Source organism: Echinops telfairi, unplaced genomic scaffold (genome assembly GCF_000313985.2).
Source record: "Echinops telfairi isolate 266 unplaced genomic scaffold, ASM31398v2 ScPeMD7_7458;HRSCAF=8496, whole genome shotgun sequence".
In the NCBI taxonomy this organism is placed as follows: Eukaryota; Metazoa; Chordata; class Mammalia; order Afrosoricida; family Tenrecidae; genus Echinops; species Echinops telfairi.
In genome coordinates, this window is record NW_022111358.1 from 10778233 (window position 1) to 10795756 (window position 17524).

Sequence of the window (17524 nt, forward strand, 5' to 3'; positions counted from 1 at the left end):
GGAGCGGGGGCTGGGGGTGCCTGCGAGGGCTTGGAGGCGGAGAGCGGGCTGGGCTCGTGCATTCCCCCCTCCCCCACCCAAAACTCCTACCAATCAGGTCCTGGGGAGTCCGGCATCCTCCGACGCCCCCACGCAAACGCGCTGAGGACAAGCGGCGGGCCGGCAGGTGACCCGAGCCCGGGGGCCCGCTGAGTACGGCCCTCAGCCCGGGGCAGGGACCCGGGAGTCCAGGCCGAGCGGAGGGGACTAGGGCCAGGCTTGGGCCCCTGAGAAGTGCCGGGGTCCTTTGCGGGGCGCCGTGTGCAGACTCACTGCAGCGTGCAGGCCTTGGGGAGGGTGCTCAGAGGGCTGGGCCCAGCTTCTCTGGACAGTCCCCCTCCCAATCCCACCCTACGAGCCAGTTAGATTCTTAATAAACGCTTAGACCGCCAGGACCCCTGCCCAGGAACCAGGAGGGGCCCGGGAAGAAGGGTCACCTCCGAGGCCAGGACAGAGACAGCTTAGGCCTGGTTAGTGCTAGGAAGCTGGCCCGGCCCAGGAACCTCTGCACCCCATCCCTAACCAGTGCTGTGCCCGCCTTCCTTTTCTGTGCTGCTCCCCAGATAGGACTAGTTTTTGGCCAGGGAGCGTGGTGTCCAGGAGGATCTGCAGATGAGCACATCAGCCCTAGAAGGCTTTCAGTTGCCACGCACAGTGAGAGAGAGGCCAGGACGCTTCCAGGCCCCCTTGCCCTCTTACTGCTCCTCCAAGACTCCTCCTCCTCACCTGCTGGTGCTCCTTATGTAATGAGCCCAGCTAAAGCTTGCCAGTGTGTGAGCACTGGCCAAGGGTGCCTTGGGGTCAGGGGCTCTGGAGAAATGGAGAGAGAGGGAAAGAGACATTGGGACTTCTCAGTATTTGCTAACCCGTACCAGGGCGAGCACCTGTTGGGGAGAGAACACAGCATGGGGCTGGAAGCAGGTCAGGGCTGACAATTCACCTGGCTATGTGTTGTTCTTCACCTTCCTACCTCTCTGGGGAGAAGTACATAAAGTGGGGAGGAGAAACACACACACACACACACACACACACACACAACCACCTTACCCAACCCTGTGCAGGAACTCCATCACGCAGCCAGGAGTGCTCCCTCGTCCCGGGAAGCTAGGAAGCCCACTGAGATGAGGGGAAACCTGAGATGAGGGAAGGCCACGCAGGTTACAATACTGGTTTTGGTGTCCAGTGGATTCTGACTCCCAGCTACCCTGGAAGACTGAGTAGACCAGCCCTTGGGGGTTCCAAGGCAGGGATCTTGATGGAAACTGATGGCCACATCTTTCCGTTTCAGGAGCCGCTGGTGGGTTTGCACCGCGGACCTTTTGATGAGCAGCCAAATGCTTAACCACGGTGCCACCCGGGCTTTCTGGAGTAACAGTAATCAAAGCTCACTGCCAGGGAATCAGTACCTGATTCCGGTAGAACTGCCCCTGTGAGTTTTCACAGGATAGAGAGCTAAAGCCCTGTTTTTCTCCCAAGGAGAAGAATGTGGACCTTGCTGTTAGCATCCCAGTGAGTCGCTATGCCCTCAGGGCACCTATTCTGTGCCAGGCAGCAGGCTTTACCTCCCCAGCCCCCTGATCACCCTGTGGAGTGCCTTGCTCCAGGTGAGTTGAAGAGCCTGGTGATTCTGGCTCCAAACTCTACCCTTTTTTTTTTAACCAAAACATTTTATTGTGAATTATGGCAAGGTTTACAGAACCTAGCAGGGCATAGTTTTACATTTAAAAACATTCAGACACATTCTGCTACAACTCAACCATTGCAGTCTCCTCAGTGTACAATTGCTTTTCTCACTTCCTTGCTGTGTTTCCTGTTTCCATTTCTCCTTTTTACCTTAGCCCTCTCGACTTGGTCCTTGGCTAAACTCTACCTTTTGTGCGTATTGTTTATGCTGTATGTGCAGGTGCCCAGAGGATTGGGTCCCGAGCCAGGACAGACATGGGCCAGGCTCATTCCGCTCCATCCCCCAAAGCAGGAGAAGGCACCAATCACCTGACACTTGTACAGAGCAAGCTTCAGCGTGGTTGGGTGGCTTGCCCACTGGTCCCCGGGGTAGAAATGTCTGAGTTGAGATTTACACCCAAGCTCTAGGGTCACTGGAATGAACATTAACTTTTTAGCTAATGAGTTCACATCCAGGTCCCTCCCCTCTCCCCCAGTATCCCTATCCTGAGCACCTGCTATGAGCCAGTCCTTGTGGGCAGGCCAGAGAGGCAGACACAGCCCTTGGCCCAAAGGCATTCACCAGTAACATGACTAAACTTTAAAGCACTGTGACATGGTAGAAAGGAGTAGCTGCCACCCCCAGCTGTGTGACTTCGGGCACATTTCTTACTCCCTCTCCCCGTAGGGGAGCAATAATTCCGTTCCCTTAGGGATGGTGTGTTGACTAAGGATGATGTGGGCATGGTAACGTAGAGTAAGCGCTCAGCACATGTTGTGTTTCAGAGCCTAAGCAGCCGCCTAAATCCATCAATTCTCAACTTGAGAGGGCGTTTGGAAAGGTGGGGGAGCCTTTCTTGTGATTACGGTGACTGGCGGTTGCCTCTGGCAGTTGCTTCCTGAAGTGTCAGATGTCCTGTTGTGGGTGAATGGTCCTGTATAATCAAGAATCGCTGCCCCCACAAAATGCCAGCACTGTCCCCAGGGAGACACTGTGGTCTAGTCTTAGCCCTCCCGGGCAATGAAGATGGTGTCTTGAGGGGAAATAGGCTGGGAAAATGGGGCTTCACCCCCAAGGCCACCAGCTGACTATGGATGAAGAGGCAGATGAGTCAGATTGGATGGGAAGTCAGGCTTTAATGCAAATCAAGGAATATTGACCTCAGGGGCAGGCTAGTCCTGTCATTAAAAAATGGAGGCTGTGGTGTGAAAAGGTTTGGGAGGGATATGGAGAAGGAGGCGCTCTGGGAACCGGAGTGCCCTCCTGATAAAGCAACCGTCTGTCAGTCCCAGAGACCGGGAAGTATAGGCTCTATGGAGGAGTAATTCAGCCCACTAAGCCCACCTCTTGTCCCCACAGAGCAGGCAGGGGCCACAGAGGGCCCGGGGCAAACAGAAGCGGCAATGGTTGGTCCCGAAGGTGGCTGAGCCCCCAGCCGCTGGAATATGCAGCCCGGGGAGGCCCCAGGCAGCTGCGAGGACGCGGCGGCGGAGTGGGGCGGGAGGCATGGTCTCCACCTACCGGGTGGCCGTGCTGGGGGCGCGAGGCGTGGGCAAGAGTGCCATCGTGCGCCAGTTTCTGTACAACGAGTTCAGCGAGGTCTGCGTGCCCACCACCGCCCGCCGCCTCTACCTGCCTGCTGTCGTCATGAACGGCCACGTGCACGACCTCCAGATCCTCGACTTCCCGCCCATCAGCGCCTTCCCTGTCAACACGCTGCAGGTAGGCCAGGCTGGGGCTGCAGAGACGGCTCTGGCTGCCTCTGACAGCCCCTGGGCCATGCCCAGAATCCCATTCATTCAGCAACAGATAGCTGGTGAGCAATTAGCATACGCCCCGGCCAGGCCCTGTGGTAGGCACTGGGTGGGGCTGTAGGTTGGCGAACAGGACAGATGCGGGACTTGCTCTCAAGGAAACCACAGGCTGATGAGAAGAGACAAGCAGGCCGTTACATAGCCGGAGCAGTACCATCGCTGGTGGACAGGTAGCTCCTGAGCAGCCATCTAACCCACCCAGCCCTGTTGGGGAGAGGGTGAAGACTTCTTGAAGAAGTTGTTGCCCCAGGTGAAGAACAGAGCAGGGGAGAGTAGCTGGCTGCCTGCTACCCTGGGCTCTGCCGTGCAAAGGCTCGATGATGCTCGCACCACAGTCCAACGCCAGGACTTGAGGGAAATGTGTGCTGGGGTCTCGTGAGTGATGTTTTGCTGTCCATCCTTGGGGCCTGCCTCCCGGGCACCCTTCCTGCAGCAGTGGGTCTCCGGGGTATCAGCTGGGGTGGGGGCCCCCTTCCTATCTCTGCCTCTGGCTTCAGTGGAGCTGCGGTGCTGGGCAGCCCCACTCTACACAACATGTTTGCTCACAGGAGGAGGGCTTGGACCAGAGGGTGAAGAATGTTGTGGGGGTGAGGGCTGTGCAGGGAGGAGTGGAAACTGAGGCACTGGGGCAAGACTGGGTCAGTTGTAACTGAGCAAATGCAACCCTCACTTGGGCTGAGCCAGGGCCTGGGAGGTGCTCTGTGCTCAGCACGCCCTCAGTAGCACCGGGCAGCCGGACCCAGCACCTAGATGAAAGCCTGATTCGAGTGTGCAGACCTCGAGAGCAGAAAGTGTGTCCAGCAGGGCAGCAGGGCTGGCCAGGGTCTTCTGGCTGCTCCAAGTGGCCCCCACTGAATTGCACTATTTCACGTTTCCTCCTGTCTTTATGCAATTGTATTTTGACCTTTTGGTGACCTTGGTTGCAGCCACCACCCCCCATATCCCCCACCCCCGACCAACAGCACTCTTCTCACTTCTCACCATTTCCATGCGTCCTTCTTTTCTGCCCCGTTGTGTCTTCTGAGTTTTCTTGGGGGGAAACGCTGCCCTCCGGACTCCTCATGTGGCTGACTGTGCTGAGGAGCTTGTTCCTCACTGGTGTTCTTATTCACGCTCCAGTTGGGCTCAACGGTCCCTTGTCCTGCTCAAAGGTGATCCCCAGGGGTGGGTTTAGTTCAGGTTTGAAGGCCCATACCCTAAGTGTTCCACTGGTAAAGCTGATTAGTTTTTTTCAATATCTTAGAATTTCTTCCCCTCCCACTCTGTTCAGGGCTCTCTATTGTGATCCAGTCAGAGCAGACTTTCGTGAGTGCCGGGCACCATCTAGTTCTTTTGGCCTCAGAGTAGCAGAAGCTCCGGTATGCATGGCCCATTCATTCTTTGGACCGATTGTTTCCTGTGATCTTTGATTTCCCTCCCTCTTCTCTGCTCTGGGTAATTGCATCTTAGAGTATATTCATTTTAACATGTAATTTACACTTTGAAATAAGGTGAGACACAATATAAAACTCCAAAGAATGTAAAAGAGTACAGCCCACTCCCTTGCCCCCTTTGCCCTGATTCCTGCCCTGCTCTCTGTAGCCACCTTAATGGGTCTCTCCATTATATTCCCAGCTATCTCCACGCAAATATTTTAAAAAGGCACTCTTACTACCTCTGCTGACATTAATACATACGTATGCAGGCACCCACACTTCTGCCATCTTGCATCTTGCTTTTCCCATATAACATTATCACTTGAGCTATTTCCATGTCATGGTCCCGGTTCATTGCTCACAGCACATCATCTTCGGTTGAGAAGCTAGATGTCCCATGGAGTGCCCTCTTGTTTTACTGTGTCGAACAATGCCTCCATGAGTATTTTGTACCTGAGCCGTGCTGTACAGAGTGGGATCCATGAGCCTCTGAGGGATAGATTCCTGCAGGCAGAGGCACTGCCGGGTCAAAAGGTCAGTGGGGTCAGTTGGGGTTGGGAGCTCCCCTAGAGGTGCACGTTGTGCTTTCTCCAGAGGCCACTTCCCTGAAGCCTCACCAGCAGGGTGTGCTGTCAACCGCTGACAGATGCCATTCCGTGTTCTCCGTATAGTTGGGATGTGTCTCTCCTAGGATGAGTGAAGGCCGGCATCTTTCTGTATGTTTAAAGGTCTTTGCGTTTCTGTTTCTGAGAACTAATGGTGTCCTTTGCTTGTTTTTCCTATCAGATCATGGGCTTTCTTGGTTGGGCTCCAGGATGGCCAAGCCTTCCCCCAGGAACTCAGATAAGGGGCTCTGAGCAGAGAAACGCTGCGGAGGGACTCTGGAAGCCCCAGAGGCCAAATCTCAGCACCAGAGATCCAGAGGGCCACCATGAAAATGAAAGAAAAATACACTCTTCCCCAGTGCCAGATGAGATTCCTCCTGGGGGCGTGGGGGCCGGTGGTGTTTCCCAAGTCTGAGCCTCAGTGGTTCCTTCTCCAGCTCCCTTGCCCCCTAAGAGAGAGGGAAGCTGAGGTTAGGGGGCATTTACAGCCTTCTGAATATACAGCATCTTCAGCCAAGTTCTAGGTGAGACCCGGGTGCCCGAGCCTCCCTCGGCCCCCGGCTTCCCTACACCCCTGGCACGTTGTCCATCGCCCCATCTCTGTCTCGTCTCCACACAGCCCTATGATCATCACTTACAATTAGAACCCTGCACAGAGCAAGCTAGAAGGGAACCAGAGCTCTCTTGGTCCCCTCCCTTGAATTAAGAGGTGAAGGGACAATCTAACCAATCAGCTTTCTCTTCTCACTTTTAGGAGCCCCCAGAGAGGAGTGGGCAGGAAGCAGTCTTGAGGCCCTCCTTAAGGAGGCAGCATGTTGGGAGAGGTGGGGCTGTCACCTCCATAGGCTGGCAGCTGCTCCTTGGCAGTGAGTTTGCAAAGGCTGCTGCCTCCCTGAGTCTGGTGCCCCAGCACTCCCACTTGCCTCGCTTGGAGTGTCAGATGGGGGAGGAGCCCCAGACCCAGGCAGGCCTGTCTTCTGCGGGAGCCCAGCCCAGGAATGGTCTCCTATGGTTTTAGATTTGTCCTCTGCACCAAAAGTAAAAGCTCAGCACAAAGAAAAGATGCCACATCATCTCCCTGGGGAAACCCACTGCAGCATCTTCTGAGCCTTTGAGCTGGGCAAGGCTTTTGTGGAGGCCGACTGCCCGCCCCCCTCCCCCTCCACCACCGCAAAGGTCTTCCCTTTTGTTCCCTCTGGAGGTGGAGAACCAGCTGTAGTCCTCCTTCAGGCCTGCCCCCGCCCCAGCTTACCTCAGAGATGGGGCAGGAGACAGCCCTCCCTCCCTTCCAGCTTTTAGCTTGGGCTCTCAAGGGAGAAGACTTTGGGGGCGGGGGCGAGGCTTCTGTCTCCCCAAGTACAGGGCTGCCCTTCTTTTTCACATTGCCTGTCTGAAAGGGCTCCTGCAGTTGCATCTGCCGGCAGGTTAATTAGCTAATTAGTCTCCTAAGGACCTTCCTTGTTAGCGCAATCGGCCTTTCCCGGGGCCTGTTCATCTTGAAGGCAGGCCTGGTGGTGCAGCCAGGGAGGTAACTGGAAGGCCAGCAGTTGGGATCAGCCAGCTGCTCTGCGGGAGATGAATGGGGCCAGTGGCTTGCTCTCTTAAAGATTTACAGCCTCGGAAACCCACAGGGGCAGTTCTCCTCTGCCCGGTGGCAGGGTCACAAGGCATTGAAATCGACCAGCTTGCAACAGGCTTATTTGGTTATCATTCATCTTGACTGCAGGCCCTCACGGAGAAGTTGCCACCGCATTCAGGAATTTCCATCCCTTAGTGCCACCCTGGGGTCCGGGCTACCTCTGCCTCTGCTTTGCAGCCTTACTCACTCCCCAGGTCCTGGCCTCCTCACGCCCAGCAAACAACCTCAGAGCCATCTATCTAAAGCTTTAGATTCTAAGGGCTGGAAGTAGGAGCTGCAGTGATCCCTGTCTGGACAAACGGGTTCAGGACCATGGACAGCTCAGCTAGTGGGCTGGCCCAGAGATTCCATTCCACCAGAGTGCTGGGGCCCTGACAGGATAGCAGGGGTGAGGGCGGCCTGGGACATTGGCAATGGAAGTGGCTCTAAGCAAGGTATAGTCAAAGGGCTCTTGAAACACAGAAGATAAAGGGACAGGTGAGACTTTAGGGAGACTTCTTAGAGGAGAGGAAAGGAGCCCGGGGTACTCAAGGTCCACAGTTCAACCCCACCAGTTGCTCTGGGGAAAAGATGGAACTGTCTGCCCTGAAAAGACTTAGTCTCAGAAACCCTTCCCAGGGTCAGAACCGATGGGGTGGCAGAGGGTCTCTTAGAAGAAGTGGCATTTGAGCTGAGCCTTGGAAAGCAGCGAGGATTTTAGCAGATCAGTATCTAGTTCAGGGCCAGGCTCTTAGAGAGGCATTGAATGCATGCATGTATTGTCAAACACAAGACAGGATGCATGAACGAGGACTGGCCCGGCTGGCCTCCTGGGGTGGGTGGTGTGTGGAAGACGGGGGTTGCAGTAGTTTGGAGCGTGCTGCCACTCGGTGGCTGGGGGTGTCTGGGTTTGAGGGGAGCCTGCTGGCTGTGCTGACCCTGGTGCTGGTGTTGCAGGAGTGGGCAGATGCCTGCTGCAGGGGCCTCCGGAGCGTTCACGCCTACATACTGGTCTACGACATCTGCTGCTTTGACAGCTTTGAGTACGTCAAGACCATCCGCCAGCAGATCCTGGAGACGAGGTGAGGGCCCATCGCTAGCTCTGTGGACCAGCACTATAGATGTCCTAAGCTGGCTAGCCCCCAGGAAAGGGCGGCAGTGGGAGGACGTGGATGGGTTATAGGTGCTTTTGGTTCGAACACACATGCAGCATTTTGTTAACTCTGGCCACAGAGAGCAAGGCCACTCACCCTATGGCTTTAGGCCAGTTAACATTCAGAGTTCGGCCTTCCCATCTGTTGAATGGGGACACTCGCTGGGTCCATTTGGGAATATAGTATACCTCAGAGGCTTAGCACCCAGCAGGTGGCCCTTGGGTAGGGGGGAGGGGGTGTGTGGGGGCCTCTGAGATCCCCGTCCCACCCATCAGGGTGATCGGCACCTCGGAGACGCCCATCATCATAGTGGGCAACAAGCGGGACCTGCAGCGTGGACGTGTGATCCCGCGCTGGAACGTGTCGCACCTGGTGCGCAAGACGTGGAAGTGCGGCTACGTGGAGTGCTCGGCCAAGTACAACTGGCACATCCTGCTGCTCTTCAGCGAGCTGCTCAAGAGCGTTGGCTGCGCCCGCTGCAAGCACGTGCACGCTGCCCTGCGCTTCCAGGGCGCGCTGCGCCGTAACCGCTGCGCCATCATGTGACGCCCCGCCCTCAGCGAAGGGGCAGGGGGGATGTGATCTCCCCCCCCCATGGGACTGCGGGGCAGGAGCGGGAGAGGGCAGATGAGAACTCTGATGGTCCCTCTGTGCACGGCTGGCCTCGCAGCCGCGTACCTCCCTGTGAGAGGCATAGAGTGAGAGGGAGCCCCCCACTGTCCTCTCCGCTCCCCCATTTGTCTTCCTGGCAGTCAGTGCATTACTCAGCCCTACCCCTAGGGGCGCCGCAACCCCTTGGGACCAGGGTGAGCATGAGAAGCGGAGGGTGGGGGTTGGGAAGGTGCTGCCAGGCCAGGCCCCCACCGTCTCTCCAGAGTGTGTGTCTGCCTCTCCCATGTCGTTCTCTCCCGTGTCTGTCTCTCTGCCTGTCTGCCCGCCCACCCCCACGTCTTGGCCCTTAGCTGTCTTGTCGACCCTCCAGTCCCCCTCTGCCTCCCCAGCTCCGCTCACAGGGCTCTTATTTCGTCCATCCCCCAGTCACGGATCCTGGCAGCTTCATTGGGAGGCCAGGCCATCTGACCTTACCTTCAGCACCACCAGTACAGGACAGAGAGATGCAGGTGGCCCCAGGACCACAATCAACAAGGGGTCGGAGGGTTGAGGTCCCACATCAGTCAGGGGGAGAAGGCTGAGCTCTCCCCCGCCCTGGGAGACCTCCCCACCCAGCAGCCCCCAGAGATACAACAACCTACCTTCCAGCCTTAACTTGATGGTCCGTCCCTGCTGGGTGCCCCCCACCTCCTCCCTGCCCCCAAAGCCAGATCTTCCCCTGGGTTCACGCTTTATTTTCCTGACAGTGTGGAAGGGTAGCCTCTGAAAAAACAGGCTGCTTCTCGTCGTCGGTGCCACGCTCTGGCCCTCCACCCCCTCCTGCTTTGGGTGGTGTGCCAGGGTGAGCTGTGTCAGTGAAGTTTCCGTCTCCTCATCCCATCCCAGCCCAACCTGACTGCCTCAAGTCTCGGGTGACCCTGGCCATCTCCAGGGAAGCAGAGCCGGGGAAAGACTTAGGGAGGCCCTCCTCCCTGTGCTTTGGGGGAGCTATGCCCCCCACCCCATGGACTAGGGCCCTCAGGCCCCCACCCTTTCTGGGATCTGACAGCCCCTCTTGTCCCAACCCCAGTTGGCCCTCTGCCCTGCCTCACTCGCCCCGTTCTCGCCGGCTGCCTGGCCGGGTTTCTACCTCTCGTCACCGGAGCTGATCACTGTCAGTTTTGTACAGATTTAGAAATAATCATAACGATGGCACCACTAGGAAGGGCCTGAGGGAGACGCAGTGCCCTGTCCCCTGCGCCCTGGCCACAGGATGGCCTCAAGGCTGAGCCCTCAGCCCTGGTTTGGGGGGAGGACAGTAGAGTCCCTTGTTGGAGGGGCAAATAGAACTGCTCATGGCCCCGGGAACCAGGTAGCCCAGAGTGGTGATGGAGCAGAATCTGGGGAGGGGGCCATGCGTGGGGGGTGGGGGGGGGTGGATCACTGAGATCAGTGTGGGAAGGAATCACTTCTCTCTCCTGCTCCCCCAGCTGACCCCACCCCCACTCCTAGGAGTCACGCAGCCCTTGAGCTTCCAGGTCCTAGTCCCTGCTGTGCTGCATGGCTGCGGGCAAGCGGCCTGCCCTCTGAGCCTCCTTCTGAAACAGAGGAGATGGCTCCCCTTCCCCACACCTCAGGGTGCTTGGGAGGGTAAAGAAGAAGGCCTGCCCCATTTTACCCCCGTGCCCTGTCTCCTGGTCCGCCTGGGGCCCAAGGGCAGGATGGCAGCTTCTGGCCTGCCCGGTCACCTCCAGCTCGGAGGTACCTGAGGGGGGTGGGGGACCCAGGCCTCTGGCTGCCCCTGTGGATGCCATTGGAATGTATTGCCTGACTGACCCCACGTTCCACCCCCACGCTTCACCCAGGTCTTTGGTTTCAGATCTTGCACCCTCCATCAGAGTCTCTGTCCTCCCCCTCCCCCAGGGTTTCCCACCACAGGGTCTGGAAGTGTGTGTGATGGATGCCCAATGCACTGTTCTTGGGAGTCATTAAAAATCAGGGAGTGTTTTCCCTTGTTTCTGTACTGCAGTCTGGGCTCTGTTCCTGATGGTGGGAGGGAGGGGCATCCCTCCGGGACCTGTGGAAGGAGGGGTGGGATATGGGGGGTCTTGGTCACCAGCAAGTCTGGGGCTCAGGACGTGGCTCCACCCATCCATTAGACCCACAGGAATCGGGCTTAGCTTCTCCCACTGTCTTCTTCCCTGGGGAACCTTTACACCTGGATCTCCCCTTTCTGTCCACAACTAAGCCCCTGAGTCTCCAGGACCTCACTCCCGGGAAGTAAACGTGTTTGGAAGGCTCTCACTCACCCCTTTCCCGGCCGAGCTTGCCTGCGGTGCCCCACTGGTCCCTGTCCAAGTGCTGATGCTGCAGTCCTCTGCAGGAAAGATGGGCTGTCTCTCAGGGTGGGCTAAGTGATCGGAGGAAGCTGCTCCACACCTCCAGCTATCCCGCCCCTTCCCCTCCAGCGTGCTAACCTTGCCAGCACTGCCACACCCTACAGCAGTATTCCCTAAAGTGGACAACCCCTCCCCCCTCCCCCAGCGACCCTGCAGGACTCGTAGAAAGGCCCCTATGCGCTTCCCAGAGTGTAACTCTTTAGAGGCCTCCTCTTTTTCCTGCCGAACAGGAACAACTGCCGAACAGGAACAACTGCCGGTTTCAAACTGCTGACCTTGCAGTTAGAGCCCAGTGGGTAACCACTATGCCACTAGGGCTCCTGAAAGGATGCAGGGGAGGGAGGGTGGGGGGGCAAAAAGCAGATACCTACACTTTATCCTGGATAACTGACCATACTACAAACGTTTTCCATTGCCAGAGGGGAGACACTGTCATTTTTCTTCCTGAAAAGAGGGCGGGCAGAATGTCAAATAAGTTTGAGAACCTATGCCCTAGAGCAGAGGTTCTCAACCTGTGGGTTGCGACCCCTTTGGGGGTCGAACGACCCTTTCACAGGGGTCGCCCGGTTCATACCAGTGGCAAAATGACAGTGATGAAGTAGCAATGAAAACAATGTTATGGTTGGGGGTCCCCACCACATGAGGAGCTGTATGAAAGGGTTGAGGCATGAGGAGGGTTGAGAACCACTGCCCTAGAGTCCAGGACTCAAGAAGACCCACGTGTGTTTAATAAGTGACAGGAGTCCTGGACACTGGGTTGGGTATAGCCAGAGACCCGGAGACTCTGGGGTTTAGGGAGTTGCCGCAGGGGAGGGAGTGGACAAAGGTGGCCGGCCGCTGCATCTAGCCGGAGTAGAGTTAGTTGGAATGGCGGCTGCAGCGGCTGGGGCTGGGGAGCTTCCTTTGCTTGCCTGAGTCTATGTTTGTCTTCTGACTCCTCCTAGCCAAAGCGCCATACAGAGATGAGAAACCTCCCGCCGAGGCTCCGGTGGCTATGCGGGTTCCCCTGCCCTCCACACCCACAGCTCAGGGCTGAGAAAACTCCTCCTTAGACCCAGGTCTCCTCCTCAGGGGCACATGGCGTCTGGTCAAGCTCCTGAGGCCTCGGGCCCTCCGGAGGTGGCAGGCTGCTCTCCCATGCGGTGGCTGGCTCCTTCGTCTCCCGTCTCCCCTTCTCCTCTGCTCCCTCTAACGCCCCATCCACTGGAGGGGCCTCCCCTCCTTTGCTGCCCAGTGCTGCCCTGGACAGCCTGTGCCTGGTGGGCACCCTGATGGGCCCTAGGCGCAGGTAGGCCAGTGGTTTGGGGATGCGAGAAGGCTGCTTCTCGGGCCTGTGGTCCTTCCGGGGCCGGATTCTGGGCCTCAGCTTCAGCTTGTAGATGGATGGGACTCGCTGGGGTTTCCGAAGTGTCCTCTTGGCTTTGCTTGGGCATCCTTGGGCTTGGTCAGTGTTGGGGTCCAAGGGCAAAGGCGTGGGCATCTCTGGGCTGACAGACACAGGAGAAGCTGTGCGGCTCTGCCTCCCTTGAGGTGGTCCCTTCCTCATCCTGGCGGCCTTATCACTGAGGGCTTCATTAGTCCTTGGCCCACCCTCTCTCACGCCGAGCTTCCCTTCCGGGCTTCCAGGCCCCGGAGTAACAGCCTGGTGACGGGGCCCTGTAGGGGATCTGACCCAGGCTCCCAGGTGTACTTTAAAAAGGGGTGGGGGGCCCTGAGCCAGCTCTCGAATGACTTTCTCATAAGGACCACCAGGCTCTGGCCAGCGCCCACCCAGGCTGGGGACGTAGACTCCACTGCGAGGGATGGCCCTGGACCCTGCTCCCTGACGACCGGTAGCCACTGTCTCTAACAGCTTCATGCCGGCCAGAATCTCCTCTTCAAGGCTATGGTAGGCAGCTTGCTCTGTGGTCCTGTCAAGGGGCAGACGTATGCACCCTGCATCCTGCTCCTGGGGACCCAGTCCCCGGGGCTGTCTGGCCTCTGCTATTTCCTGGATGTCCAGCTTCTGGCCCCCCTGCCCCCTCTTTGCAGAGCAGTTTCCCTGTCTAGACTCAGTCACATGTCTGTCTCCAACCACAGCCCTTAGTAGGCTGGAAACTCTTTCCACCTCCGTCCTGGGAGCTTCAGTCCCTGAGAAGCTGCTTCCTGGAGTCGGGGGCCGGGCTGGAGGCAGCTGGTTGGGGATCTTGGTGGCTCCTTTAACAGGGGATGGAGAAAGGAAGGTTCCTGGCTCCCAGAGCTGGAGGGAAGCATCCTCCCTCCCTCCCCGAGGCAGCTGCTCGATGCCCAGGGTCTTGGCTGGACTAGAGGAACACGGCAGAGGAGATGGTCCTCTCGCTGGTGTCCCCTTGGTGGTCACATCGGGGACTTGGAGTCTCTGGGGGGTTGGGGCCCTGCCACGAGCCCCCAAGCTGTTGCTCTCCTCCTGGACCCAAGAGGCAGGAGTCCTTCCCCTGAGGAGCTCAGAGGGCTGTCTGTCTTCCCTCTTCCCTTCAGACATGCATTGTGGGGCTTGGCCCCTCTGGGCGGAGGAGGATCGGGGCCTGCATGAGCTGTCCTCCGCTGGCAGCCGCCTCCGAGAGGGGGTGAGCGACCTCTCCTGGCACCTGAAAGCGAGAATCATAGACCAACAGGGTTGCCTAGTCCACTCGCCTGCCTCTGAGAAGGGATGGTCTTCCCGGCTAGAACACCAAAGGGGCCACCCAAGACTTGACCTCTCTTGGGGACTCACCGTGCCATCCTGCTCTGGGTCCCAGCCTCCCCGTCTATGGACTGGGGTGGGGTGGGGGAGTGTCTGGAGTCCCTAGGTGATCCCAAGGGGGTTGGGACCTTTTTGGTGTCAACACCAGAGGTCTTGCTGCAGTGGGGGTATAAGGTCCTGCTGTGAGCCCTGCTCCCCTTTATTGTGTGGGGAGTGGCCTGTGAGAATGTGGGCTCTGAAGGAGAAAGTAGCCCTGCCTTGTCCCTCTCTGTACCTCAGGGGTGGTGCCATCTCCCTGAGGACCCCCAGCCCTGCTCCCTGTTCATTGTGGGGCTTCAGGGAGGAAGAAGTAGGGGGCCTCGACTTTCGGCCTGAAGAGGTATATGTCTTCCAGTCCACTGGGGGCAGTGGGCTCTGGGAGCGGCTGATGGTCATCATGGGCTGGGGCTGCGAGGGCCCGTCCTGCACCTTCACCTTCACGTCATGCTGCACCGGTGGGGCTGGGGCCTTCAGGAAGCTGCCGGGCTTGTGCGCTGCCAACACAGCCCCCAGAGAAAGGAGAGGAGGGAGGATGAAATAGCCTGCTGATATGACCCCCTCCCCGCACCCCCACCACATGAAAGACAGTGGGGCTTACAGTAGGTACACCAGAATTCCCCAAAGGATGGGCTTAACCAAAACCAAAGTCACTGCCATGAAGTCAGTTCTAACTCACAGCAACCCTGTGGGTTTCCAAGACCGAATATCTTTATAGGATCAGATAGCCTCTTCTTGCTCCTATAGAGTAGCTGCTGGCCTCAAACTGCTGGTCTTGTGGTTAGCACCTTGTGGGAGAAGGACGAGGCTGGTTCTCCTGTCAACCTACAGGGGCAGCTCTGCTCTGCCCTCCCGGGTCGCGAAGAGTCACAAAGCTACTCCAAAGCAGAAAATTTGGCTTATTGGTTTTTTCTAGGGGACATCGTTTGGGCCAAGGACTTGCTTTGAAGCTGAGTCTGTGTTGTGGATCTCCGTTTAGATGGCAAGCTTCCTTGTAGTGGCAAGAGTGCTGGTGGAGATGACACAAGAACTGAGGACCCTTCCAAGTTTGCTAGGTGCTACCCTCGGAAGACTTCCGACACAGAGGCCACAGAATGCGTGTGTTTGGTGCCACCTTGTGTCTGTAATCGGCACTGCTGCCTGCAGCACCGGGGCTCCGGAGAAAGGAGTCCCGGTCATGTAGTGGTTACGTGTTGAGTTGCAAGCTTCATGGTCCACAGTTCGAAACCACCAGCAGCCCCACGGGAGAAAGATTGGGCTTTCTATTCCGGTAAACACTTACAGCCTGGGAAACCCCCAGGGAGTTGCTATGAGTCAGCCATGACTCACTCCACCTTCCTGTCTTCATTTCCCCCCTTTTCACCGGTCTGGAAGACTATGGTTAAAGGCCACCACTGCCCTACCCCAAAGTGGCTTTCTCCTTGTTCCTGCTTCCAGCCTCCCACCCCCGTCACCCATTCCAACCATGGAGACTCACAGAGGGAGGTGCACCGGCAGGGGTCATGTTTGTCCAGGTAGTGGCCGAGCGTGTCCCAGCCACCACCCACACGCACCATCACATGGTTCCGGAGGATCTAGAGGAAGCCAGGATGAGGCTAAGGACAGGCGCCCACCCCAGCTGAGAGGGACTCTCTCCCTTTGACATGCCCAGTGCACCCTTGTACCCCAGGCGGGGCCTGGAAGGCCCATGTTTTGCAGCCTCTGTTCCTCTGTATCTGCCTTGGGTAATACCTGTTGTCAGGGATAACGGAGAGGCTGGCAAACAGGAAGTTGCCCTAGGCTGTGCAAGGGATCAAGGTGTCACCGGATCCCAGAGTGTCGCCTCTCTCTTGTAAAGGGGTGTGCACCCAGGCAAGCCATATCAGCAATGGAGCCTAATTCCTCTCGCTTTGCCACTGTGACGTGGGTGAAAGAGCGCAGCATGTCCCAGCCACTGCCCTCTGGGGGATCACCTAGTCACTCCAGGTGTGGTGAGACCCTGATTCCCTGCCCTCACCTGCTTGGGTGAGGAACCAGGAAGCTGGCTCTGCCCCAGGTGTGGTCTGTGTCCACACCCCTGCGTACAGACCAGCCCCCTGTGGGTCTTGGGTGAGGTAGTAGGGAACACATTGCAAACCAGTACTCTGCCTTCTCAGGATGTACTAAGCCAGGCACTGTAGGGCAGACTATGGGGTTTGTATGGCTGGGGCCGTGTGCTGAACACAAACCTGGGGTTCTGAGCAAGCCTGTGGGGAGGGTGAAAGGGATGGGGAAGTGAAAGTGCCCACTTTCATACCCCTCTTCTGCAGGAAGACCCCTCTGTTAGGCCAAGGGAGACTGTGCTTCTCTGCAAGATGGGGTAGGCTTATCTCCTGGAATTTCTCCTCAAAAAGGGAGGCCCAGGACTTGATAACTTGGGGTGAATGGTGACATCCTGCCCTTGTCTCCAAGTTTGGGCAAGGCCCTGGGAGAGTAAACCCTATTCTGTAGACGTGTGGACGCCACCACCTGAGCCTGGGACTTACCCGGATGAAGATGAGGGTGTTAGAGTCTCCCACACGGTACTTCCCCTCAGACACCTTGACCATGGAGAATTGAACTGGGCATGTGCAGTGGCTGACGAGATTCTGCACCTGGGAACAGGGAGGTGGCAGTGGGTTCAGCCTCCCCTCTGCCCAGACTCCTGACTCCTTCCACCATGGAGGGCTGCCCCCCACTTCCTCTGAGGCTTCACTGAGGTCAAGGCTAGAGATGGACCTCACCCTCAGAATGAGGCAGTGGGGGGAGTGGCTAGGAGACAAGGTGGAGGTGATCTGACAGGCTTGGTCCTGCCTCCCCTGCAGGCTATACCTTGGGCAGCAGAAGAACCCTCCCTGCGCCCCGTCTTTCTCAGAGGTGAAGATGGTTTGCAGCTTGCCTCTGGGCCACCCAGGTGTAAACTCTGGGTTTAACACCCACAGCAGCCCCTGACGGCTGGTGCTGGATCATTTCCACTCTACGAATGACGGGCAGGGTCCCAGAGAGGTGAAATCATCTGCCCAGAGCCACACAGCTGCCAATTAGCGGAGCCAAGCCCAGCACCCAAGCCATGCACCAGGCTCCGGTGAGGGTTATAGGAGAAGTGTGCCCGTGCGGGGCTTGCAATAAACACGTCGTAAGCAGCCCTGGTGGGGTCGTGGTTACCCGTTGGGCTGCCGGAATCGCAAGGCCAGCGATTTGAAACCACCAGCCAGGGCGGGCCTGGGAAACTCACAGGCGTGGTGCTCCCTGCCGTGAAGGGTCATCATGGGCTAAGCTTTGCGTTGCTGGGTTAAGGCGGCAAAGCCACCTCTACGTGGCATTGGGGTTGAGGCCCAGAGTGGAAACAGGGCTTACTCAAAGCCACCCATCGGGAATTCGTGGCTGGGCACGAAGGGGGTGCTCCCAGGGGCTGGGGTCCTGCCGGGCCTGGGGCGTGTCCTCTCACCATCTGGTCCAGGTTGCGGAAGTGGCAGGCTCGACGCACGGGCG

At 57.7% G+C, this 17524-nt stretch overlaps 2 protein-coding genes across 2 annotated transcripts in view; one reads left to right on the forward strand and one right to left on the reverse strand.

Annotated features, from left to right (window-relative positions):
- RASL10B (RAS like family 10 member B) overlaps positions 1 to 10298 on the forward strand; it is an 11414-nt gene extending 1116 nt beyond the window's left edge. The window contains exons 2-4 of the mRNA XM_004706973.2: positions 3062 to 3424; positions 8112 to 8236; positions 8584 to 10298. Coding sequence (XP_004707030.1) covers positions 3209 to 3424; positions 8112 to 8236; positions 8584 to 8854 — 612 coding nt within the window. The 5' untranslated portion in view covers positions 3062 to 3208 and the 3' untranslated portion in view covers positions 8855 to 10298. The remainder of the gene's footprint in view (positions 1 to 3061; positions 3425 to 8111; positions 8237 to 8583) is intronic.
- A 2048-nt stretch (positions 10299 to 12346) lies between these two features.
- GAS2L2 (growth arrest specific 2 like 2) overlaps positions 12347 to 17524 on the reverse strand; it is an 8023-nt gene continuing 2845 nt past the window's right edge. The window contains exons 3-7 of the mRNA XM_030888236.2: positions 17481 to 17524; positions 16540 to 16647; positions 15513 to 15609; positions 14274 to 14532; positions 12347 to 13904 (exon numbers count right to left, since the gene is read on the reverse strand). The exon at positions 17481 to 17524 is cut by the window's right edge and continues 2 nt beyond it. Coding sequence (XP_030744096.1) covers positions 12347 to 13904; positions 14274 to 14532; positions 15513 to 15609; positions 16540 to 16647; positions 17481 to 17524 — 2066 coding nt within the window. The remainder of the gene's footprint in view (positions 13905 to 14273; positions 14533 to 15512; positions 15610 to 16539; positions 16648 to 17480) is intronic.